We start from the raw sequence: 24,612 nt of genomic DNA, 5'->3' as shown, positions 1-24,612 counted from the left end.
AGACAGATCAAAGCCAGCACACTCTCTGACGCAACATCAAAGTGAAAATGGGAAGTTTTAAAAAGAAGGCATATAACCTGGATTTGTGTGCCTTGTGTAGACCTGAAGAAAACAGTGCTCCATTTCAACTCCACGCGCCCAACTCTGGTATTGTCCGCAAAGAAGTGAAAAAGGTGTTGTCTATCTGAGACAACCCGCATGGTGTATTCACGTGAAGGTACATGGCATTCGCATCGCATCAGACAAGCCGCGAGGCTATAGCAATATGCAACCTTTACCCTTTCCTGTACTGATTTTAGCAGGGCTTCAAAGACGAACATGGTAGATACCAGGGACGGCTCAATCTTACGCTTTGGCTTCTTCACAGCGGGTGGCTCTAGCGCTGCCACAATCGCCTCGTCGAATACGTCCTTCAATTTGAATTGAGTGAGAGCTGAGCATTCGACGTACTTGACGGCGCCCAGGTCCTTAGCCATTCGCTCGCCGTCTTCTTTCCGCACAGGCTGCATCTTTTGCTTTGCAAGCTTCTCTCGGACTTGAGGGTCGTCTCTCAGATCTGTTTGTGTGCCGACGATCAAACAAGGCACTCCCGGGCAGTGATGGTGAACTTCAGGGAACCACTTTTCTCGGACGTTCTCAAATGAAGCGGGCGAGGTGACGGAGAAGCAGACCAAGAAGACGTCAGTCTGCGGGTATGAGAGCGGTCGTAAGCGGTCGTAATCTTCTTGTCCGGCAGTATCAAAGAGTCCAAGGGTATATGGTTCGTCCCCAATCCTACACAGCTGTCAATGCGGTTCAGGCGAGGAAGCGCTGCAGACCACGTACATTACCGTCACCGCATAGTTGTCGAAAACTGTGGGCACATATTCAGACGGGAACTTGTTCGTCGTATAGCTTATGAGCAAGCATGTCTTGCCCACAGCACCGTCACCGACCACAACGCACCTAGTAAATAGCTGGTCAGCGAATGCTTCTACCCAATCTTGCAATGCCACAACTTGAGAGGTACCCTTCCGCCATCTTTCAACAATCTCGCGTGGGCCACTGATGGTCCCGCGAGCCGCAACTTGCTCTTGATCGGCCTCACAAGCCTGTCGCGTTCACCGCAAAGTACTCGTCCGCGCCACGGAAGTGCGGCAGTCCATGAATCCATGAGGAATAGATATTGTTCTGAAAGGAAACGGGAATGGCATACTTTATCGTAGCAACCACCATTCTGACCTCCTGTGCACAGGTTCTGGACTTGCTGATTGCCTCTCGTGCTCTCTCTCACGTGTCTGGAGCCGTCTGTTTGTCGATTATGCCGCCTGACCTAGTCGACCTCCTTGGCTCAGCGGGTCCGGATTCCGCAGCAACTGATGTGGAGCGCGCGCCTGTCGCAGCGAAATGGTATGTTGCGGTCTGGGAGTACGTGGCCGAGCGAGGGGAAGCGAGGGAAGTTGGAAGTGAGAGTCGAGATTCGGTGCGAGAGTTGGGGCGGTCGCGGCAGCGCAGTATCGACGGTCGTACGTCTCCTCGGCTGGGGCCCGAGTATGTTCGATATGGTACGTGTCAAGCGTGACACAAAGCGCACAGCAGCAGGCGCTGTGGTGGCGCGAAACACGGTCGGTCGGTTGGCTTGACACGTGAAAGGGAAGAGAGCTGTCACAATGGCGGCGCAGAGCTCAGATCAGCGGTCGGTCGGCGCGAGAAGGAGAGGTGGGCGGCGGGCTGTCTGTGCTATAGCGAAGGAGGACTAGTCGCAGCGCGCTATTTCATCCACGAGACACGTACAACTCCAACAGTGTGTTCTTCAAGATACCAAGAGCATGTGCAGAGTAGGACGGAGTGCAATAGGCGACGTGCAGCGTGCGCGCTTAGCACAATACCAGCAGAGCCTGCTGCCCGCCGACCACGCTTTGACAGGTTTGGTGCATCTCCACACACGCCTAGAACAGGGCCGGGGCAGCAGAAAAGAGCGAACGTGAAACAGTGATCTGTCGCACTTAGGTCGGAACATCACTGTGATAGGGTATCTAGAACACTTCGCTAGTGGTTTTGCGCCCATTCAGTCATCCCCTAATCGCCGAAGAACGCCTTTCCTTGCCTCTATGCTGTCCCTAGTGCCCCAAAAAATGCCAAATGCTCGCTTGCAGTGCAACCAGTATGCAAGATGCAGCCAATTTCAACAGCATCGTCTACCGTGCTCCCCATCCGATCACGCCTTCTAGTTCCCAACAAATGCATCGTCATCTATCTATCCGCGAAAATCTCATGAGGATTTTCTTATGAGCCTGGTTCTTGAGTTCTGTGACTCCTCTGAGCCGTCGTCGTCGTCGTCTGCTTCCTCATACTCGCCTGATGTACGCATCAGCCTGGTCGTTGACGGTCCTGCGAATTCCTCGCCGCCATATTCGGTGCCGTCTTGTGTGGCACCAATGACAACGCCCTTGACTCCTTGATCAATTTCATCCAGCTTGTAGTCGTGCATCATGAAGGCCAGAACGATGCACGGCAGCGCCACGAATACCGCAACAGTCAGTATTTTCGTCATCGTCTCCTGATAAGCAAGATTGATCGCGTCTCGCGTTGGGCTGCCCATGGGCCAACCTCGTGATGCGAGCGTGATGTTTCCGTAGATCTCATCAGCCATGTCCTTGGTCTCCGGTGGCAGATAAAGTGCCAACTTCTTCGGAACATTTGACGTCCAGATGGCGCCGGATATCCCGCTCCCGACAGCTCCTCCGATTTCCAAGAAAGTCAAGAACAGCGCAGTCGCTGCAGCCACTTCCGAGTGACTGGCTGACGCCTGCACGCCAAGCTGCGCAGGTACGTGGGTCAGACTGCCACCCACACCAAGGAAGATCTGCGTACCAACGATCATGGCTGGTGTTGATTCTTCCGTCCTGTATCGGATCATCAAGGCCAAACCGATAGCATACAAGATGGTGCCCGCGACCATGAATTTCTTGTAGGATTTGGTGTATTTGATGGAGATCGAAACGATGATGGCCGTTACGGTCGATGTGAATGTGAAGGTCTGTACAATTCGGCCAGCTTTGGCAAGAGGAAGATCCTGGACGACCAATAGGTATGACTGGAAATAAGGATAGACTGAGAGATAGAATGCCACTATGCAATGTCAGCGGGAGCGATTGAGTTTAGGTATGATGAGACTTACTGAAGTAGAAAAAGGACAGTCCAAGTCCACATAGGAGGGTGCGGTTTCTCCAGAATGATCGAGGAAAGAATGCATGAGGAGCAAGCGTCTTGTTGCGCTCCCAGAAAGGAATAGCTATCAGGCATGCGGCACCGACCACGAGCATTGTGACCAAGTTTGGATTGCTCCAGCCAGCTTTCGATGCGAGGGTCAAGGGAATCAATATGAGGGTGAAAGCAACGCAGATGAGGAACAGGCCAAAGAAGTCCATCTCGAACCAGAGTGTTTTGACGATCTCCCACGCAGACTCGCCTTGAAATGGTGATTCAGGCAAGATGCCTCGCAGGGCGGCTTTTCGCTGATTCACAATCAGAGCGAGAGCGAGCGGCAAGAATGCCACTGGCAGGACAACCGTCCATATGCCGTAGCCCCATCGCCAGCTCAGATTTTTCAACACCGCTTCTGCGATTGCTGGGCCTAACCAGACGTTGACTAAGAAAGGGATGTCTGGGATGGTGGAGCACAACGCTCGGTTGACCAGGTCACTCGTGTCGGCGATGAATACTTGAATCAAGATCTGGAGCCCAGTCTGTCCTGCTGAATAGAATATTTGTGCCGCTGCATATGTCACAACGGTGTCGGAAGCTGCTTGCTGGATGAAGCCTGCTAGGTAGAAAAGAATGGATAGGGTGAATGCTTCGAACCGGCCGAAGACATCAGCGACCTTGGCCATAGGTGGTTTGACGACAGACAGCACAACTCCCTGGATGACCAGCACCGTGGAGACCATCGAATGTGACTTGAAGGCGCTCGTTGCGTAGATGGTAAGGTTCGTGGTTGTTTGGCCTTCTAATGACGTCGCATACGCCAGCAGTGCCACGCCCAGGTAGGCCATGTACAGGCCTAGTTTGGACCATGTCGTCGAGATGGCCTCCAGGCGCTTGACACCCGCCTGTCCGGATTCGTGACTGCGTTCGGACATGATGGATCGTCTGTCGGCCTCGGACTGGGCGTGGATGTCGCTGTTCTGCTGCTCTCGCTTGTACGAGGGAGCGATGACGGAGGAGCTCGGCGTGTGAGCGGCCGAGGCAGCAGCCTGTTCAACGTCGTCGTCGCCGCCACCATCAGTCGTGCGCGGTGCGGAAGGGAGAAGGGTGCCGTAGTTGGGCATGGCTACGGTGCGAAGTATGCCTCCGCCCAGAAGATCTTATCATTATCTGATGGAGCGTCCGGACGATCTAATAAGACACGCAAAAGAATTGGTGGAGCCGAATCGTGCTACTGCGGACCGACGACATATATGTAGAACCCTTGCACGTGTGCATGCCGCATCAAATGACAGCCCGCCGCCGGCCAGGCCAGGTCAGGTGCGACCGAGTCACACAAAATTGGGGCGCGCAGCGAGCAGAATAGGGACGTCTTGGGTGGCTCTCTGCACGCGCGCCAGGATTGGCCACGCCGCCCGCTTGCGATCCTTCTGCGTGCTGCTGCGGACAGTTTGGGAACCAAGGCGGGCGTTGATCAGCTGCAGAAAGGCGCGGGCGACAGCCTCCTAATACGTCCGATGACGAACCAGCGTGGGTGAAGGCAGGCGCGGCAATGCCGAGCTCGGCCACCGCGTGGGAGAGCAGGAAGCAGGCTCGCTAACGTCGCGTGCGTGCAGCGCCTGCGAAAGAGTGTCGTGCAACGCTGTAAGCCGGGCTGCAATCCCGCTGTCCCCGGTTTGGCCTGCAGATCCGGCGATGATGAACATTTACACGGCAGGCGTGCTTCCCTTCATCGATACCGATCACCTTCCCGCACTTGATCGTCTGTCGTGGGAAGGCAGCAACACACGGCGGAAAGGCAGGAGCAGGGGACATTCAAAATGGTCTGACACGTAGCGCGGACCCGGTCCGGCGCGTACAGTAACTAGTGCATTATGCATGGCTGCCGCTGGCTGCGCTGGCTGGCAAGGAGCACAGTGAGCGTGAGACAGGAGGGTGGCATGTTGTTACTATGAATACTATTCACACAGTGTACTTAGCTAATTCGTACATCGTTCGGTCGGCGCTCGATACTCCAGCCCGAAACCTTTAAACACTCTCCGCTCCGCCTCTTCGAGCGTTTTCGCCCGCCCCGCCGCTCCTTCCTCCCCACCATGTCCATAATAGCCTTCGAGATCGATGACCTCGCCACTCCCACGATCTCGAACTCCCGAGCTGTCGAACTTCCAGCCCTTGACGTTCTTCGCATAACGTCGCAGATCACGTTCAAATGTTGTCGCGCCACTCCAACCGACCACTGCGCAACCAGCAGTTCGCCAGGGCGCGATAATGATGTCCACCCGGCGATGAATATTTGGATTCTTCGCCTTGGGATTCGAGGCCAGATCATCATCTTTGGTAGGCCAAATTGGGTCTTGCCACACGACTAATGCCTTGTCCAGCGTGTCAAATCCGTGCCCACCACCGTCGGAGCGGAAAGGAAGGGTCTGTTGACCACGCTTCGAATTGTTCAGCGAAAGCGTCAGTGTATGCGTGATCCAGCCTTCCTCCTCCAGACTAGCCACAATGTCCTCGACGATGTTGTGCGTCGCGGCTTCGTCTGGATGCGATATGACAATGTCAACGTCCCCACAGGCTTCTTTCCCTCGCCGGTATCCGCCGACGATCATGGACTGGATTCCATCGTCTCGCACTGTGACAGCATGCCGGTGGATGACCTTGCAAATGCTTTCAACCTCGGCACGTGGGATCAGGTCCAGGAACTCATCATAGTATTTCACGCCAATCTGCTGCACGCGCTGCAATGTTGACCAGCCATACTCGACAATATCATCGATCTCACGCCACTGTTGTCCTGTCAGTATATATGCCTTCGCGAAAAGCGTGCCGCAGAACATGTGACACTGTTGATCCCACGAACCCCTTTGTCAAAATAGAACTCGCGAGCAGTCGTGACACCGACGCCCCAAATATTCCAGAAAAGCTTCAGTATCTTCAAATCTTCATCCGCCCGGGCATCTTCGACAGCTTTGATCTTCCCCGTATTCTTCCATTCGATCCACAAGTTGGCAATCTTCGCATCGCAGCCAGGCAAACGCAAGACCTCTTTCGGGTTACTGAGTTTGTACGTATATGCGCGCAATGCTGCGATGGAGGTAGCATAAGCTCGCACTCCAATCTCATCATTGGTCAACAGCCTCGCAAGTTTGATCTCCTCCAGTAAATTGATGAAATCATGGTTGCAATTATCCTTCGGTGTTAGTCGTTGGCATGCGTACTTAACGTGTGCTTTGACCCACTCCGGAGCCTCAGGAAGATCACTCGAATATCCCTCATGTTCTGTGGTTGTCTCATGCAGCAGATGTGCATATTCGGGTTGTGTTCCGTGACCCGCCTCCCAGCTTGCTGGGTTCGCAGATGGTGTCTTGGTGTTTGGATAGTGGTACTTCCGACGCCCGAAGCGATCTCTCGCTATCTGCGATTTGGGCGCATCCTCGCGAGCTCGTTGTAAGAGGTCACTGCTGGACAATGCAGGCTTTGCAGCTGCATCCTGCATCGAGACGGAGAGCTTCCCTGCACCGCCACCGGGTAGCTTTCGGTACGATGCATATGTTTTAGTTACTTCGTTGTCCGGGGCTTGAACTACGCGACCAATGTATGTGATGTAGCCCTCTATTGGAAGTGGTCGACCAGCAGATCTCGATTTGTTGAACCAGTCGGTACGTACAACTTTGACAATTCGTTCTTGGGACGATTCTAGCTGTTTCGGAAGGTCTGCCACCACACGAGCACGCGCAGACTTTTGAGTCGCCATTGGCTGGCTCTTGAGGCCATGCTCGGCTTCAGACTCGGTGCTGGAGTCTTCGATGAGTATGGGGTCAGGCTTGCCTTGTTGCACAGCCTCGAGCTCATCACGCTTACGCTTCCTCGGAGTGGACTGTGACTCATATGCACTATCGTGCGATGGCAGCGCTGGCACCGTCGGTTTGGCCTGCACCTCCTCGGTATGAAGACCTTTCGATCGTAGATCGAGCTTGATGCGAGCTGTTTTGACCGCTCTGCTCAGTACAATCTCGGCTTCGTCGATAGAATACGTAAGGACAGCGTGAGCTCGATCGAGTTCCTCCTCGAATTCATGCAAGTCCTCGGTGTCAAAGTGTGTTGCGCCCAGGTAAATCGGTGGGAATGCACTGAGGTCCAGAGACGGCCTTTCTCTTGTAAATTGGTCTCGGCTGTTCGATGGAGGTGAGGAACCAAGAGTCGAATCATGATCCGCCATGATGAGTAGTCCAAGATAGAACGAAACGCATATCACACAATCAGCGCAGATTTTTGCAAGAGTGCATTGCGTAGGTCGAGCATTCGATGTCTCATGTGAGGTCCATATAGCATGCTCTGTACGCGTCAAGTGAGCGCTGGCCAAATTCCATAGCCGCGATTACATGCGTCCAGAAGTATAGTCGCTGTTATCCAATCTGCGTCCAAATGCGGAGGGAATGTTGTCATGAGAAGTTAGCAGGTGCATGTACATGTAGGTCTTTGTTATGGTGACGCGATCACGACGAAGTCCAATGCTGTCGCCAAGAAATGCTTGCTTGACTGCTTCGTACTCCGCTTACTTCCTGCGCCTGGATCTATACCACATTCGCATCAACAACATCGCCTCCTCAGACCTGAGCATAATATGTCTCCGGACAGAGGCTAGTCATGACAACTTTCGTGCCGCGCACCGTCTTTCCGACGCTCGAGTCGCTCCCACGCTCGTACTACCTCGGACATCATGCCGCCGGACTCGCGAAGATGAAGACGATGCTTTCACAAATCGACCACATCATCGAGTGCCGCGACTATCGCATCCCACTCACGTCGCGCAATCCCATGTTCGAGGACAGCTTGGCAGGGCGGGAGCGGATGATCGTATACACGAAGAAAGATCTAGGGAGTACGGGCACACCCGACGACAAGAAAGTAGGCAGAAAGTGATATATTGTGCATACGATCAGTGGGAGTAGATAGCTGATCACGGTATGTAGAGACACGACTTGATTCGTGAATGGCATCGTCCTTCTAAAATCATCTTCTCCAATCACAAAGATCGTAAAGATGTGCGTGTTATTCTGGATGCGATCAAGGATGCGAACCGCAATCGAGGGAGCTTGACGGGCTCGTACCTGATGGTCGTGGGCATGCCGAACGTGGGAAAGTCCTCGCTGCTGAATGCACTGCGCCGAGAGGGCGTGAATAAAGGCAAAGTTGCGCATACTGGAGCCCAGCCTGGAGTTACGAGGAAGATAGGGACAGGCGTCAAGATCGTGGAGGCAGACGAAACAGGTGTTGGCGGCGTGTACATGCTGGATACACCTGGTGTCTTCATGCCATACGTGCCTGATTCCGATGCTATGCTGAAGTTGGCGCTTTGTGGAAGCGTGAAAGACACAGTTGTCCCTCCGTTCAACCTGGCCGACTATCTTCTTTATCACGTTAATTTGCATGACCCGACGGTGTACAAAGAGTACTCTGAGCCTACCAATGACGCCATGCAGCTGCTCGATGCAATGGCAAGGAAGACTGGCAGGTTGATGAAGGGAGGAGAGCCAGACCTGGAGAGCACGTCCCTATGGATGATTCAACGATGGAGGAATGGTCACCTGGGAACGTTCACGCTCGATGAAGTCTCCGAGAGTGCACTAGAGCAATACAAGATGAAGATGCCATCGAGCAGTCTCAGCCAAGCACGAAAAGCGGGCAAGCGAGCTGCAAGTGAGAGAGCGAAAGCAAGACGAGCTGGCAACGCAGACTGAAGCATGCGAGGATAGAATCCACCATGCAGGCATTATAGGCCATGTCCTGGGAACCCAGCCGGTGTGCTGCGACTGTCTCGCCAACTGGACCGACCAGGTTTCAGCACGTCTTACTACCTTGAAGTACATTAGGCCCACCAGAGGAAAGATCCAAGCGATCGTATCCGTCTCTCTTCACTCTGCCCGACCGATATCCATCACGACTTTTTCCGCAGATCTGATGATATCGCCTTCAGATCAGCGTGCTTGAAAGTTCAAACTGCAGTTCAAGGTCCGGAGTTGGAAATCCGGCCAAGCTACTGAAGCAAGTAGCTACAGGCCATTCATATTCTGGAACAGGGCCGGCAGAAAATATTTCCAATATCATATTGAGATTTGAAGAAGCTCAAATCTGGTATGCAGGCCAGTTGTCAAAGGTGACAAGGGTACACGGATAGTCGTTACTCATCTATACATCTATTCAAAAAGTCTCGCTAAACCAAACAACATTGTCTACCACACAAACGCTCCTCCATGCAAACACCTCTCACTAGGAAGCCTTCTCCACCGTAACAAACAAATCCACAATTTGCGGAACATCACAAATCAAATCATCCCGCCCTGCCCCTCCAGCCCTACAAATCGGATCATCAAAATCCACATGTCCAGCATAGACCTGTTCCTGCGTAATCGTCTGCCACAGCCAAAGTTCGTTCTGCTTCTGATCGTCGTGCTTCGGAGTATAACTGAAGCTCAAACTGCTATCTTTGCCGCAGAAGTAGACTTGTCCTGGAACGAAATTCGTCGTTGCGGCATCGGTTGCAGGGTTGTAAGGGATGCATTGGAAATCTAGTGTTCCGCCATTGGTGGCGAGGATGCGGAAGGAGACGTTGGAGATGTCTTTGCCGTTGAGTTTACGGACGCTGAAGTCTTTGATTTGGAAGACGGAGCCGTCGGTGTCGTTGGGTGGTGGGGGTGAGTAGTTGTTACGGCAGGCACCTGGGGCTGCGAGGGCGCTGGTGAAGAGGGTGCTGGTGGCTGCTGCGGCGGCGAGGAATTTCATTTTGCTGGTTTTGCTGGTTGAGTGGGAGCTGGAAAATGTGCAAGATGCTGTTGCTGTGCTCTGTATGTAGGATCTGTTGTTTTGTGCTACTCGAATGCGCCAGACGATGCTTCTTAAGTACACTGGCTGAGTGCTTCTCCATGACGATGTACCTTCACGAGGGCTATTCTGATAACATTCGTATCTCGCTTGGACGAGACTGTAGTCTGCCCTAGCCGCAGTGTACCGTCGTGTTTATCGTATATTGCGCCGACAACTCAACTTCCATTAGTGATCTTCCTGCCGTATCAGGCAATATGCAGGCTTGTGAATGAACAATGACGTGAGAGTTTACTTGTGTAGTGGCGTGGAGTGGGCCGGCCATGTCGGGGGTAAGTGTGGCAAAGCATTGAAGAAGCTTTCGGATCGTAAATCGTAAATAGAATCACTAGGGTACCATGAACAAGAGCAACTTCGCGTCTTGGTCCGTGGTGTCCGCGCCTTCGCCGGTACTGTGAGCGGTCTGTTAGAGATCTTTTGCATGCGCTGGCGATCAGTCAACGACATTGCTGAGTCCAGATCGAACACGAGAATAGATATGGTGGGTGGCCGCATCTTCGAATTTTGTATTACTTTCCAGTCAAGCGCTTCATCCGCTCTTCAGCGGCTCTGGCTCTCTTCTCACGCTCGAGTTTCATCCGCATTTCGTCGGTCATTCCTCTGGCTTCCTCCGCTCGTCGTTCTTCCGCAGTCAATTGCGGTTTGGCTAGCATGTGACCTTTCCCGAATTTCTTCTCTTGTTGATCGTTGTGTTTCTGCATGTCCTCCTTACGTAGACGCTCGATCTCAGCCTGCCTTCTCTGCTTCTCTGCAGCATCTTCTGTGGCCTTCTCTTCCTTCTCACGAGCTGCACGAGCTTGGGCCTCCGCCTGCGATAAAGCCGCTGCTACGCCTGCGTCATCCCAGGACCATTTATCCTCGCCCAGCTGTGCGCGGGCGAGCCGAAAAGCATCACGAGTTGCACGATCGCCTGCAATATCGAATGCCGATTTGCCATCCTCGTTTCGTGTTGTGGGATCAGCGCCTAGCTTGATCAATAGAGTAGATAAACAAGCTGGACTGTTGGAGGCAGCGGCTAGATGAAGCGGCGTAGGTGCGTGGTGGTTCTGTTCAGCGGGAACAAATCGGAGATCTGGACTGAGTTTGTTGGACTGCATATATGAGAGCAGCCCAGGGGCTTTCGACCGGCGTATGAGTGCTTGAATTTGTTGCGTGTGCAGCGCTGCCTCTTCATCTTCCTTCGAGATCTTGGCGGCTTTGGGTGCATGATTTTTGCTGTTAGCCAAAGCTTCAGCCTTCGCAGTAGCTTTGGCGTTTTCTTCCTCAGCCTGCCTCGCAAGAGCAGCCTCGTCGACTTCACTGACTTTGACTCTTGTTAATTCGACGAAGGCTCGCATGAGTTCAGATTGCGTCGCGCGTCGTGTGTTGAACGGGAAGCCTCTGATGCGATCATCGCGGGAGTTCAGCACTTGTTCCTCATACGGGCCAAACAAAGTCCGCCGATTCGTGGTCCCTGAAGCTCTGATGAATAATAGCTCTGAGGTATCGATGAGCGGCTTCCACTCGGCCAGCAGATCTCGCACCTCCTGGATAAGTGCAGATTCATTATATCGCCGAATGCTAGAGCCGGCAGAGTGGGCATTCCCTTTCGCATTGTCGTTCGCAGATTGTGAGCCACCTTGTTTCCGTCTCGTCGTGTAGCGGTGGAAAGTCTTGTGTGCAATGACTGTTGCTGATCGATCTTCAATCCCGGCTTTCTTGGTAAGCTTGGGCGTGAGTGACACTACCATGGCAGCAAAATGGCCACCCCCGATCATGCAAAGAAAGTAGTGGGGTCCATCGGCGCTCGTTCCCCTCTGGATCATCGAAGCTGGCAAAGCGACGCCTCCATCTTCCTCCTCATCTTTGCTCTGCTGCTTCTTCTGATGTGAAGGTTGCGGCTTTGGTGCAAGTTGCTTCCGTTTGATAACATCCAGAAGTTTGTCTTCCTGATCCTGTTCCTTTGACGTGAATATCGATCTGTAAACTCCTAGCGAGGTGTTCGAAGGCAGCTTCGACGACGAGAACCATATCACGGGCGGCTTCCCTGAGCCCCTCTTGCGCTTCAGTGTTGGGGCGTCATCAGCATCCCCATCTGTGATCTTCGCCTGTCTCTTTAGCAGTGCGCTCAGGGTTGACTCGTGCTTGTCATCTTCGTCATCCTCAGTATCTGATGTATCAGAGCCTGATATGCTCTCATCGAGTTGGCCCACCAGCTGCTCGAATTCAGCCTCGCTCACTGGCTTCTTATTCCGCTGTTTCTGCTTGATATTGTATCCATGCAAGTCTGAACGGATGTGGCTGCGCTGCTCCAGCAGGCTGGCGAAGCTCAGGCCACAGAGAGCGCATGATGTGGCTTTCGACGGGGCACCTTCCTGGTTTTCGGTGGCGGTGAGGGAGGGCGAGGCAGGTGTCGCAGGCGGTGGTGTTGTCAGTTCTGGTTCGGCACCGGCGGTGGGCTGGGACTTGAGCTGCAGCGTATACAGGATCTCATCCGGCAAGTCGAAGACTAATCGCATGGCGGTCAGCAGGTGCAATCGTCATGGCCAGGAGCGCAGTGACCAACCGTACAGCGGACGCTTCAGCAGTTGGTCTGCGTGGCCGTTGGGAGCAGCCATGTTGTGTTGCAGTCAGTGCGGGTGATAATTGAGTGATATTGTGCAGTCCTGTCTCAGCAGTCACCGCGATACGCGCAGCACAAGTTGTGCATCACGTCACTGGCAACGGGGCCCCACCCTGTACCAAAATTTGATTACAGACGCAAGTCATCATCGGGCGGCGGTGGGCGGCTCGATTCGCGCGCGTGGGAGAGAGCAGGACGGGCGGGCGTGAAAACGACCATCAAGGTCAACACTCGCCCAAGCCAAGATCCACCCGTCCATTCATCACCTGCTCCCGTGCACTGGGCAGCTCCTTCTCATCACCTGCACGCCGTCTGCCGTCGTGTGTCGACATCCATTTCCTCCTCTTCCACCCCCAGGACGGGCATCTGCTTCCTGCAAACGCATTTCTCAGACCGGCCACCTGCGGCTTTGTGCACTGTTGGCCTGTGGCTTGACAAAGGACGTGGGTGTGGCGGTGCCAGGACACTTCACGAAGCGACTCGAAACAAGACGTGATCGGCCATTTCCTGCGACGTCCGACAGCTGCTATCCAAACTCTACGTCCTTAGTCGGAGCAAGGCCAAGTCCTGGCTGGAAAACCATCGTGAAGACCGCATGCCATCATGCCTTTGTCCAACGATGACCGGGGGTGGATCATGTCCGGCCTGAGTGGCGTGGGTACGTTGCATGGCATCCGCTTCTGTCATATACAGACGACCAAGCTAATGCACAAATTCACAGCTTGCATATTCGGAGCCTCATTCATCTGTATCGATATTCTCGTTCGCCAGTTTCCGGGAAAGAAAGGCTGGAGGATACAAGACAGCGATGCCTTCCTCTCCACGTCCCTAAGTCTGAGCTTTGGCGTCATGGTAGGACAGGCCAATCGCGTCAGCATTATTCCGTGCAAGCTGACAGGCCACAGTTGTTTTCCGCCCTCTACAACATGCTGCCGTCGGCCAAGTCATCGCTGATGAAAGGCGGCTTCACGCCAAAAGAGGCTTCCTGGATTCTGATCGCATGTTTCGCCGGTGGTGTGATTGGCATTCAGGTGGTTTCCAGACTGATGCACCACTGTGTGCCGCACAATGTCGTCGACTGCGAACACGAACACGAAGATGAAGAGGCCCACAAGGAGGGTGGTGGTGACCACAGTCATCATCAGCACGGCAACGGCCACCAGCACGAGCAACACGCCGACTCCTTGAACGATTCATCGAGAAAGAAATCCCACAAGGCTTCCTCCAGGGGCCTGCAAATGCAAGAAACGCACAAGTCGTCGTCATACTTCAGTAGTCACCAATCTTCACTCTCACAGGCCACGACGGCGGAGTCTGAACATCTCATGAAGCCTTTAATCTCAGCCGACGATGCCGAGCGCAGGCCGACTTTACAGGCTCGTCTCACTTCAAGTGTCTCGAAATTGACATCTGGGAAGGATGCTGAATGCGAATGCGATGGCCCTTGTTTCGGCTACAGCGATCCCTGCCAAGCCAATTGCTTTAAGACCGTAGCTGCTGCCGGCGGTCTCAAACTTCCCAAGGTCAGAGGAGGTGCACACCGCCCAGCGGTGATCAAGAGCGCCACGGCCACAGAGTCAACGCCTTTGCTCCAAGGCATAGCAGAGGAGCCGCTGCAAAGACCACAGACGCGAGCAAGGGCCGAGGGAGCAGCCGACTCCGAACACGACCATCACAACAGCGATGGGCCTTCAGATAACAGCTCGGCAACAATTGCGGTTGGAGACGACCATCTGCACAAAACAAATTCTCATGACAACTCAACGACCAACGAAGAACAACCTGAGCATCATCACCACCACGTCCCTACAAATGCATTCATGAACATCGGACTCCAGACTTCAATAGCCATCGCCCTCCATAAGCTTCCGGAGGGCTTTATTACCTACGCCACGAACCACGCCAACCCCAACCTTGGAGTTTCCGTATTCTTAGCGCTTTTCATGCACAACATCACAGAAGGCTTCGCCATGGCTCTTCCCTTATACCTGGCCATCAACAATCGATTCAAGGCCATGGTGATATCATTTGTCCTTGGAGGCCTTTCACAACCACTTGGAGCAGGCGTTGCAGCTGTGTGGTTCAAGCTCGCCGGCAAGAGCAATTGGGCTCCCTCCGAGAGTGGCTACGGCGCCATGTTTGCCATCACGGCTGGCATCATGACGAGTGTTGGGTTACAATTGTTTGCGGAGAGTTTGGATTTGACACATTCGAAGCATTTGTGCTTCATTGGGGCTTTTGCGGGTATGTGTATATTAGGCGCGAGCAGTGCGCTTACGGCATGATAGTTTGTACGAGTACATGAATTGCATGAATTGATGAAGTCCTCTCGAGGTCATTTTTAAGATACATCTGGTCTGGTTCGCGCGCGACTCCGGGCACGATCTACATCCTGTGATCTGTTGATGGGCGACTTCACCCGTTCAGAAGGCAACTGGGAGGGCTTGGCTGGTGGTCATGCATATGGCGCGGAAGTCATTCGTGGTCATATACTGCCAGAACATTTATCTCTGACATACCGCGGCAAGAGCTACTACAAGGTGAGCTGTCAGCGCATATTGCCCAATGGTATCAAATGGTGGCGTGCTGCGACGCGGCTCGTAGCATTGGCGGTGCCCATCTAGCGCAGCCTTGCGCTCGCAATCTTGATCTTGTGACTATTGAATCCCCTCCACGCAGGCATTGCGAGCCCCATGAGAGACGGGATGAGGGCGACAGATTAGGGTCTTGCCGTGGTTTGCCACTCATGGAGAAGCCTAGGCCTCTGATGACAGGACAAACGCACCGTTGATGTAGCGTCAGTCCAATTGCCGCCTCGCTGCCCTCGTCAAGGTGCAGACTGCGGAGCCGCGTGACTGCCACACGGCGCCTGGCGCGTGCCGATCCAACCTGGTGGTTTCCGGGTCGATGCTGGAGCAATCACTGCATCAAGACAGTTACTGAGAGACTTATACCTGGTCCTGTGCATGCTGCGACCCACTGGTGGGAGTCACATAGTCTGCAATGTCAGGGAGAACCTGTGTATGCACGTTTCTGTTCGCTGGATTGTGGCAACGGATTCAGTAGAATACAAATCGTGCTCTTCAGATCTCGATCGTGAAGATGCATTCGGCACTGGTTTTCCGCCGCCAGTGCTACTAATGCTTCTCGCCCACGACGGATACTATCCCATTGGCAGGAGTCAATTCCGTTGTTGCATTGCTCAAACAGAGACCTACCGGCCATTGCGGCTGAAATCTGTCCTGCCGTGACCCCATGATCAATGTCATCGCCTCGGCGTTTGTCAAGGAGAGATAAGAGTCAGGCAGTGACCCATTCGTGAAAGGGCCATGTCATTCCGTCTCGGACTCCATGGACAGACATCCCAACTCTCCCTGCCTTCGGTAACGTAACAAAACTTTCACAAGCAAGTGGCGGCGGAACTCTTCAACAGAGAGCATGTCCAGCTATCCTGCGGCCAAAAAGTTAGCTACGCGAACCGGGTTTTATAAGCTGCCGCAGCTTTAGGACCTGCATTGGTGCTGACCGAACATAGTACTGAGGGCTGTGCAGCCCAACTCCAAGATTCATCATCATTGGCTGCTCCAAGATACACTTGCCCATGCAGACGCAAGCTACCTTCCTCGACCGAAGAAGCACCTTCAACGAACGACTGCAAGGATAATGACGATCCGTTTCACCGCTGGCTGAGGTACAAAGAAGACAGGCTCTTCGGGGGTGGGAACGCGTCAGGATGGGAGCGTTGGGCAAAAGACGATCCAAAGGCCGTTGGAATAATCGAAGCACTGCTGCGCAAGAAAGACAAGTGAGTGAGGCAATGAAACATTTGACCACACTGTACATTAGCTTTGTTCTTGCTGTACCAACAAATTTATTCATGACGCTTTTCTTGGCTCTATGCGGGATGCGATAACGTCCACAATTTTCCTCAACCCATGCTGGCGCTCTTCTTGTTTGTTGCACAGGAACAGCTTCACCACGGGCCAGGCATGGATCCAGCCATACTCTTCGTATTCGTCCACTCGCACCTCGGCTTTGTTCAGTTTTGCGATTAGATCTTTCGCTTCTGGTGCGAAGACCTCCTCGGAAGCGTAGATGAAATACCAGCCTTTACTCGGAGATGCGCGTCGCCACCAACTTAGATCGTCGCAGCGTCCCGGTGAGACCAGAGCATTATCTTGAGACCCGTTCTTGCCAATGTATTGTGTTCCATACAGATGAAGGCTGTCAGCGTTGAGGTAGTCAGAGGGCGTGTTCTGGTTCTTCGGTGAGATGATTGTCGCCCAAGGAGAGATGATGACGGCCAGCCCCGGCATCTTATTCTTGAGCGAGGAGTAGCCAGAAACACACAGCATTAGGCTCAGTACGAGTGTCGCTCCTGCAGAGTCTCCGCTGACCACTATCTGCGAAGGATCGTCGACTGTCGAAAGCACGTACTTATAGCCAGCTAGAGCTTCCTGGACTTGCGTTGGATAAGTGGCTTCAGGTACCAAAGTGTACTCTAGGGCGAAAAGCGCTGGGTTTTGATAACCGGCTTCCTTGAGAAGGGTCAACCAGACAAGCAAGAACTCGAGATAGAAGTATGAAGAGCCCATTGAGAAGCCTCCACCTAGTACGGTCAGTATGCAAGACAAGAATCGTCGTCGGTCACGTACCATGACAGTAGTATAGCATTATGTCTGGCTTGCGCGATGCATCCACAACAGCATAGATCCCTTTCAAGCCATCTCGATTGACTTCACGCCAGTAGATGGGCTTTCTCAATATGCCATGTCGCAGCATACGAAAGCGCATAAATGGCAGAGCCACCCATTTCGAGAAGAATACTTTGCCAATAGCTGCTGGGATGTCCGAGAATGCATATCTCACGCATCTGATCACGAGGTCCTGGAATAAAGTGGCACGCTGGACGAACGGAGATCGCTGCTTTCTCGGAGTGAAGTAACGCTCACGCACGAGCTGTATGGGCATTCTGATCACTGTTTCCGCTGTCAGTTTGTGGAGTGACTGGCCCGGGAAGACTAGCTTGGCTTACACAGAAACGGCAAGGCCTTGATGCCGCATATTGCTGTCTGGAAGAAGCCGATCTGGATGAGAAGTTGCGGGGCCAAGAAGAGGAGGAAGGCGATGCAATCGACCCATGCTATTTGGCCCAGAATCATCGCTTTGTTTGTCTCCCGAGTCTATGTCTATAGGCGGGCATGTGGAAGAAGGTGATGTTGGAAGCGCTGGAACAAAGCTAGAAACATTGGCGCCTCGGGATCCAACTCGACCATGCTGACGTAGTCAATGCGCCGAGAGGCACATGATGTATGTCGCTGGCCAGAACTGGTGGTCTGGCAGCTGCAGAATAAACGACAATCACTTAGGAGCTGATCTCGGTCTCAACCTTTCGTTGTTCTGAAAGTGTGCACTCCAATGGTAGCACAATCGTCACTGCTGGTGAAGTCATCGGCATTCGGAGCATCGGCGGAGCGGGAGGAGCCGGGCGCCGCTTGCTGAGTCATGTAGTCTTTGGAAAAGATGGCAGTCGCGTGGCTATCAAGCGCAAGGCACGACATCAGCGACCGCCCTGCCATCGCCGCAACCTCTTCACGACGTCGACATCTCTGACGGCCAGCCGCATACGCCGCCGGCATTCTTACCCGCCGCCCTCATCGCGCGCCCGCCACCGATGAGGACAGCGACATCTCCATCGCAAGCTTAAGCTGCGGCTGCTGTCTGCGATAGCAGCACCTCCGCTGTCACCACCACCCGCTTCCCTTTGCGCAACACCCTCCACTACCGCCAAAATGGCGTTGACCGGCGCCGCGATCGAGTTCGCAGGGTCAGTCAATGTCTCAACGCACTTCGAGTCTGTATCGACGGTCGCTAACCTGCAGGCAGCACGTTCGAGGTCGCGTCCATTCCCGCGAAGCTCCGTTGCGCCGTTTGTGACAAGATGGCTCTCTTCGCATTCAGGGTTGAGTGTTGCGACAGCGACATCTGCGGTAATTGTAGGTCCCGAGTGTGCGCTGAACACGGCCGAGGCATGTCTGACATGGAACAGGCAAAGAGAACCTCGACCCATCCGAGTGCCCAGTATGCGGCCACACTCCTTTCAAAATGGAGACCGCGAAAAAGGCCAACAATCACCGCACGACCATCAAGATCTTTCTCAAGACTCAAGCCGGAAAGCAAGGAATGGACATCACCGGGGACACACTCAAGCCGATCGCGGCCAAAGAGGCAACGCCTGCGCCAGCGGTCGAGGCAACACCAACACCTGCTGCCGACAACGAGCCCGCAGTAGCTCCTGCTGAAGTCCAGGAAGCCGGCGCCGATGGTGAGCCGGCACCTGGAGATGCTCCTCAGGTAAGATCAGTGGTGCAAGACAAGTCAGGAAGTGCTGATCATATGCAGGGCGAGGCTGAGGCGAACGGCGATCTGGAGCACACAGAGGTCAACGCTGCTGATGGCGGGCAAGACGAAGAAGACGATGACGAATCCGACGATGACGACGTTGTAATTACCACTGAACGGCCAGACAACGAGGAGCAGCAGCAACAGGGACAAGACCAAGAGCACGAGCAGTACGAGGAGGAGGCCAATGGCGAACAAATGGTGAGTCAGAACATGCCTATGAACCAACAGCAAGGCTTCGGCGGCTTCGATCAAAACATGGCTGCCTTTGGCAACGCCAACTTCGCGAATATGGGCATGAATGGCTTCAATCCGATGATGGGTATGATGGGCATGGGAATGCCAAACATGATGGGTAGGTCCACCTTTTCTTTCTACTCTCCTCCTACGGCGCGGCAGCGGCGACGGCTTATACCTCGGGCAGGCATGCCAGGCATGGGCATGGGCATGGATCCATCCATGATCTTCAATGGAGGCTTTGGCGGCATGGGAGATATGAGTGCTATGATGGGCATGAACGGCATGGGAATGGGCGACATGTCGGGCATGGGCAGTTTCGGTGGCATGAATGGACCTGGGTTCTTCCCGAATCAAGGCAACTATATGCAATCACAGAATTTCGGAAACGGTCCACGGCAAAACTTTTCCTATGATCGTGGCTACCGAGGCGGTCGCGGCGGCTTCGGTAGGGGCGCCCGTGGTAACTTTGGCCGCGGCCGCGGCGGATATGGATTTCAGCAGCAGCAGTACGGTGGTCAGCAGTCCGACTTCCCTCCCAACGCGCCCACAGGCCCTAGCGGAGCGCGACAGCAGAGCGGAGCAAACACCACAGAGCTAGCCAACCGGCGCAGAGGCTCTCCAACATACGACGCAATGGGTGGTCCAAACGGAGCTTCCGCCGAGTCGAGAGACAATGTGAATGAACAAGCTGCAAATGGAATCCAGGAGCCCGAGGATACTAACCACGCAGAGAACGATACTAATGCCGCAGGCGAGAATCTTGAGCAGAACGACGATGGCGCTGCGCCAAATACACAAGGTAAGCCTCCTTTTGCGTCTTTATGTGCCACTAGAAACTCACCAGTGGCTACAGACGCTACTCAGCTTGGTGCGGATCACGACGAAGGGGCAACTTTGGAAGGAGCCGGACAGGCACTACCTGGCGATGGTGTCAGAATGGAGAGCGTCGTGGTGGCAGATCCTTCATACGGCAACTTCGACGAAGCCGCACAGTACGGTCAACAAGATCATGCCATCTCAAGTGGTCGTGGAGGTTTCAGAGGGCGGAGCGGATCAGGCTATGGCGGATACCAAGGCAGAGGCACTGATAGTACCGAGTTGACTCCTAAGCCTGCTCCACCAGTCAATGCACCGACTGGTCCCAAGGCGTTGCGTCAAGGTCTCCCAAATACTGGCTGGGTCAGCCGAGCTAGCCTGCCAAAACCTGCGAGCACAAACCCACCTGCTCCTCAGCGTTCAGACTCTCAGGCACGCTCAATCGAGCACTCCCGGCATGATATCTCGAATGAACGTGACATTGACGCGCGTGATCGATCAGTCTCTCGGTCAGGATCCAAATATCGCAGCAGGGACGACCGAGAGCGTGATGTCGAGGATGACTACGAAGACGATGAAGCGTATGCCCGTCGCAAGGAGCGCAAGCGTCGCGAGCGCAAGGACCGTGAGAGGAAGTATGAGGAAGAAGACCGTGACGAAGATAGCGGTTCCCGCAAGCACCGGTCACGATCAGAGTCGCGAGAGGACGATGGCTCACGGCGCCGCCACCGTGACAAGGACGATGAGCATCGTTCTTCACGCTCGCATCGTGATCGGAGCAAAGACCGACATCGATCACGCCGACACCGCTCCAAATCACCCACGAAAGACTACGATGACGATCATTACTCGCGTCGCAAGAGCCGACGCGATGACAAGTACGACGATTACAAGGACAGCCGCAGTAGCCGCAAGGGCTCCCGTCGCGAAGACGACTACGAGTATGAGGACAGCAAGAAGGATCGATCGTCGCGCTCATCCCGGCATGATCGTGAACGCGACCGCCCGCGTCCCGTCATCGAGCCACCTTCGGATGAGCTCGGCTTCAAGATCAAAGGCTCGACCAAGAACAAGAAGGATGGCGTGGCACCTCCTTCAACGTTTCACCGTGAGCGCAGTGATCGACGTGGAAGTGCTGCCACCGAGTCTGCAGGTGCAGATCCCTATGCTGAAGAACGCGCACGCGCACAGCAAGACCGCGAAGCCAAGGAGGCTCAACGCAGACAGTCGACCAACGACTCGCGCTCTTCCCTGGGCAAGCGTGGTCGTGAATACGACGATGAGCCGGTTGTGCCTACTGGGCCAAAGGGCGATCGCAACAGAATCAAGAAGAGCAGAAAGGAGCGCAGAATTCCTTACAAGTACGAGGATGAGGTCCAAATGAGCTAGGACACCAGAGATCTCATCTCGAAAAACCAGCATTCTCGCATCCAGGGAACCTTTCACCGCAAGGACTTTCGAACCAGACAGGATTCATCGCAAAGGCGCACTCGGAGACGAACTCGTCGTGTAAGAATACCGCATTGAACGTTGAAGAACTATTGGCGATACGGAGAAAAGCGACATCACTGCATGCGTGTGGCCTGCACAAGAAATACATTGCGAGCGTTGATAGGCTTCTACCATCGATTGAGAGCAACGGGTCGTTTCATGTGTCTGTCTTTTCTATGATGCTTCCATGATCGGCATTGCATCTGCGGACGGGGCGAAACAAGAAAAACCTGCGCTGTACGAAAGAGATCATAATGGGCGCATTGAGCTGATGGAACGATCAGAGAATCGCCCTCACATAAGAGCTCCGTGCTATCGTTGCCGCAGACTAAAAGCACTGTACATTATGCTCCAGGCATGCTTGTGGACATCGAGCCACTGATGCAGGCCAGGTAGCAAAACTGAAGATACCATTGAATAATGCAGACTGACTTGTCTGAACATCTGTCACAAGTTTCTTTTTCATTGTTGCGTATGTAAATTCTTCCAACGAGCGTCTAAGGGTTCATGTGTCTATGTTTCTATATCTGTGTACAGGTCACATGCATTCGTAACTTTGTTGGGTATCTGTCGTTCATGAGCGCACTACACCACAGGTCTCCCAAACATGGGCAGAGCTGTACCACCACTCAAGCCAGGTGGAGGTGCGGCATCCGCGCGTGTCTCCGATGCTATTTCTCCCGTTCTAGCATTTTTCGAGCCTTCTTCCTCTCCCAGGCACCAAGCATCTTCATTCCAACCGGGTGGCCGCCAAGTGAACAAGTCAAAGGCCTCTCGACTCCATGGCCCCAGATCTTTCGGCTCCTCGGTACGCTTCAACGTTGGATTTGCCTTGCCTGGTGCGTGAAATGGTTTGCTCAGGATGACCGTCGATGTGCCATTCGACGTCATGTTTAAGCTCACGCATTTCTGCAGCGGCCCCTTCTTCCTGTAGGCAGTTCTATCAGGAGTCGAGCGAGCAGCTTTGGTCGGTTTGCCTCCCGCTGGTACTGGCGTTGTCTGCCGGTCGCGAGATCCAGATGCTGGGGTGCTTTCGCGCGACCTCCTCGTAGGGGATGGCGTGTACCGCACCGGGGCACCTGGTATTCTTTTCGGCTTGGTAGGTTGTGCTGTATCGGACAACACTCGTCGTAGCGTTCTCGTCTCCTTCGCGGGCGATACTGATCCTCCACGAGATACCTCAGGCTGTGGCTTATGTACGATTGCCGGTCGAGGGGCTGCCGGCGGTAGCATGAGGCCGTCTAGACGCGCCAATCTTGTTGCAGACGTCTCACGGTCTTGCCCAGTTCCCGAGATATTCCCGTCGTCAGCAGATTCTAGAACAGGTTCCTCTTGCATTTCGATGCTGCTGTCAACCGTGTGACCAGTACCCTTTCTCAAGTCGTTTGGACGGCTGTCAACGTGCCGTTCAGTTACCCTGGACCGTTTCGATACCTTCCTTTTGGCGTTGATCTGCGCAAGTCGAGCCTCAACCTTGTCGCGCAGTGTGGACCCCCGGTCGATTTGATCATCGTGAGTAGTTTGACTCAAAGACGATGGCGAGTTGGCTTCTGCAGTCGTTGTTGAAGCCTCTCTAGCGGGTTTCATTAGCTGGTCGTGGCACAACAACGTTCTCTTTCTTCGTCCAGTGCTGCTCAGACGGAGAGTTTGACCATGTCCTGTGCTGGCAATCTGCTTGGGAAGAAATGTCGTATCTATGGACGTGTTATCCACAACATCGTGTTGCGTACCAGATGGAACCTTCTGTCGCCGCTGTGCTGACGGGCTCTCAGCCGCCACTTTTCCTATGGCTTTCTTGTGTTGCTCTGTACGATCGTCCCCTGCACTACGCCGATCCATGTCAGGGCCCGTCTGTTTGTCAGCCGCTTTGCGGTTGCGGTCGGATGCCAGCTCCTGTACTTGAAAGGCGGGTGAGCTAGATCGCACAGGTGCATCATGGTCTGTGTTGAGACGCGCCTTTGACGGAGGCATCGGAGACCTCTCAAGCATGTCATCTGAGAATCCTGGCTGGTGATCGTCCTGTGTTGGCGCGTCGGACGATAGATCGATCACTTCCTTCGTGCCCGACTGTTGGTAATTCTCGTGCGTAGATGTTTGCGCTTTTCGTTTTGCGGCATCAGCGGTCCTTGCCCACAACGGAGCCTGACTTTCTCCTTTCCAAGAACCCCTGGGTGTTTCACTGGCGTTGGGTCGTGTCTCAATCTCAACCCGGGAGCGCTTGGGTGCTCGACCATTCTCCCACTCTTCGTTCTCCATACGAGCATGCCTCTCCTCGAATGGAGATTTAGTGGGTAGCTGCGCCTTGCCGATCGGTCCTCTCGAAGTCCCGAGAAGTGTGTTCAATGATTTGTGCTTCAGTGGTGCTTGTGCACTGGTTCTCTGCAGGCCTGTGGTGGACTGCGTTCTCGCCATTTGCGCCGCTCTTACTGGCGATGAAGATGATGATGGCCCTTTAGTCTTGCTTTTACTCTTCCTCAGCTCTGTCAAATCGGTCTGCGTCTGGCCAACGCTCTCCCCCACTTGAACCAGCACGCCGCCCTGCTGCAGCGTGATCTCATCACCATCCTGTACCGCCTCATAGCCCGCCCAGTGCACGTCTCCGATGAAATTCCGCGGGATATCGTAGACCATGACACGTTTGTTGAAGGTATGAAAGCGGAGGAAGCCATCTTGCCATTTGCGTCGCTTCTTGTGAGCATCACTGAGAGACGTGATCAGTACGTCGGACAAGTCGGGTGTCCACGGGGCGACTTACTGCGTGTAGAGACAGTTGAATTCTAAAACAGGCGCAGTGTTCTGTGTCAGCGGCAACGACATTGCCGGACTGCTGCGATACACGGCCGTGGTCATGGCGGGCCTGATGCAGCATCTTTTCGCGGCAGACGCGATGCTGAGATGTCGTCTGCGGACGGAAGCGTCGATGAGGAAGACGCGCTGGACCGCGCAGCGAATCGCGCGAGCACGTGACGCCACACGAAATCGACGCAGCACCT

The 24,612-nt window shown here is 54.1% G+C and overlaps 10 protein-coding genes across 10 annotated transcripts; 3 read left to right on the top strand and 7 right to left on the bottom strand.

The window, feature by feature from the left end:
* Positions 1 to 255: 255 nt before the first annotated feature.
* Positions 256 to 1,215, bottom strand: CKM354_000846600 (Rho family GTPase CDC42; the record flags this gene model as incomplete). Its single annotated transcript, XM_044803845.1, has 4 exons — positions 256 to 284; positions 350 to 774; positions 826 to 945; positions 1,196 to 1,215. The coding sequence occupies 4 exons, from the start codon at positions 1,213 to 1,215 to the stop codon at positions 256 to 258; spliced, it is 594 nt and encodes a 197-aa protein (XP_044659780.1).
* A 1,036-nt stretch (positions 1,216 to 2,251) lies between these two features.
* CKM354_000846500 (uncharacterized protein) lies at positions 2,252 to 4,310 on the bottom strand (the record flags this gene model as incomplete). The annotated part of the gene is made up of 2 exons (XM_044803844.1): positions 2,252 to 3,111; positions 3,161 to 4,310. The coding sequence occupies 2 exons, from the start codon at positions 4,308 to 4,310 to the stop codon at positions 2,252 to 2,254; spliced, it is 2,010 nt and encodes a 669-aa protein (XP_044659779.1).
* Positions 4,311 to 5,165: 855 nt separating this feature from the next.
* CKM354_000846400 (uncharacterized protein) lies at positions 5,166 to 7,405 on the bottom strand (the record flags this gene model as incomplete). The annotated part of the gene is made up of 2 exons (XM_044803843.1): positions 5,166 to 5,972; positions 6,047 to 7,405. 2 exons carry the CDS (start codon positions 7,403 to 7,405, stop codon positions 5,166 to 5,168), a joined length of 2,166 nt encoding a protein of 721 aa, XP_044659778.1.
* Positions 7,406 to 7,833: 428 nt separating this feature from the next.
* CKM354_000846300 (uncharacterized protein) lies at positions 7,834 to 8,927 on the top strand (the record flags this gene model as incomplete). The annotated part of the gene is made up of 2 exons (XM_044803842.1): positions 7,834 to 8,094; positions 8,160 to 8,927. The coding sequence occupies 2 exons, from the start codon at positions 7,834 to 7,836 to the stop codon at positions 8,925 to 8,927; spliced, it is 1,029 nt and encodes a 342-aa protein (XP_044659777.1).
* Positions 8,928 to 9,456: 529 nt separating this feature from the next.
* Positions 9,457 to 9,969, bottom strand: CKM354_000846200 (uncharacterized protein; the record flags this gene model as incomplete). The annotated part of the gene is made up of 1 exon (XM_044803841.1): positions 9,457 to 9,969. The coding sequence occupies one exon, from the start codon at positions 9,967 to 9,969 to the stop codon at positions 9,457 to 9,459; it is 513 nt and encodes a 170-aa protein (XP_044659776.1).
* A 608-nt stretch (positions 9,970 to 10,577) lies between these two features.
* On the bottom strand, positions 10,578 to 12,665 carry CKM354_000846100 (uncharacterized protein; the record flags this gene model as incomplete). Its single annotated transcript, XM_044803840.1, has 2 exons — positions 10,578 to 12,556; positions 12,614 to 12,665. 2 exons carry the CDS (start codon positions 12,663 to 12,665, stop codon positions 10,578 to 10,580), a joined length of 2,031 nt encoding a protein of 676 aa, XP_044659775.1.
* Positions 12,666 to 13,273: 608 nt separating this feature from the next.
* Positions 13,274 to 14,955, top strand: CKM354_000846000 (Zn(2+) transporter ZRT3; the record flags this gene model as incomplete). Its single annotated transcript, XM_044803839.1, has 3 exons — positions 13,274 to 13,328; positions 13,392 to 13,522; positions 13,576 to 14,955. 3 exons carry the CDS (start codon positions 13,274 to 13,276, stop codon positions 14,953 to 14,955), a joined length of 1,566 nt encoding a protein of 521 aa, XP_044659774.1.
* A 1,590-nt stretch (positions 14,956 to 16,545) lies between these two features.
* On the bottom strand, positions 16,546 to 17,832 carry CKM354_000845900 (uncharacterized protein; the record flags this gene model as incomplete). The annotated part of the gene is made up of 3 exons (XM_044803838.1): positions 16,546 to 17,279; positions 17,326 to 17,649; positions 17,706 to 17,832. 3 exons carry the CDS (start codon positions 17,830 to 17,832, stop codon positions 16,546 to 16,548), a joined length of 1,185 nt encoding a protein of 394 aa, XP_044659773.1.
* Positions 17,833 to 18,462: 630 nt separating this feature from the next.
* On the top strand, positions 18,463 to 21,517 carry CKM354_000845800 (uncharacterized protein; the record flags this gene model as incomplete). Its single annotated transcript, XM_044803837.1, has 6 exons — positions 18,463 to 18,497; positions 18,557 to 18,666; positions 18,720 to 19,024; positions 19,073 to 19,427; positions 19,497 to 20,111; positions 20,166 to 21,517. 6 exons carry the CDS (start codon positions 18,463 to 18,465, stop codon positions 21,515 to 21,517), a joined length of 2,772 nt encoding a protein of 923 aa, XP_044659772.1.
* A 687-nt stretch (positions 21,518 to 22,204) lies between these two features.
* Positions 22,205 to 24,469, bottom strand: CKM354_000845700 (uncharacterized protein; the record flags this gene model as incomplete). The annotated part of the gene is made up of 2 exons (XM_044803836.1): positions 22,205 to 24,320; positions 24,375 to 24,469. The coding sequence occupies 2 exons, from the start codon at positions 24,467 to 24,469 to the stop codon at positions 22,205 to 22,207; spliced, it is 2,211 nt and encodes a 736-aa protein (XP_044659771.1).
* Positions 24,470 to 24,612: the final 143 nt, after the last annotated feature.

The sequence above is a fragment of the Cercospora kikuchii genome (assembly GCF_019650295.1).
Source record: "Cercospora kikuchii DNA, contig_00005, whole genome shotgun sequence".
NCBI classification, from domain to species: domain Eukaryota; kingdom Fungi; phylum Ascomycota; class Dothideomycetes; order Mycosphaerellales; family Mycosphaerellaceae; genus Cercospora; species Cercospora kikuchii.
Note: the sequence above shows the minus strand (reverse complement) of the source record. Positions and strands in the feature narration are given on the sequence as shown.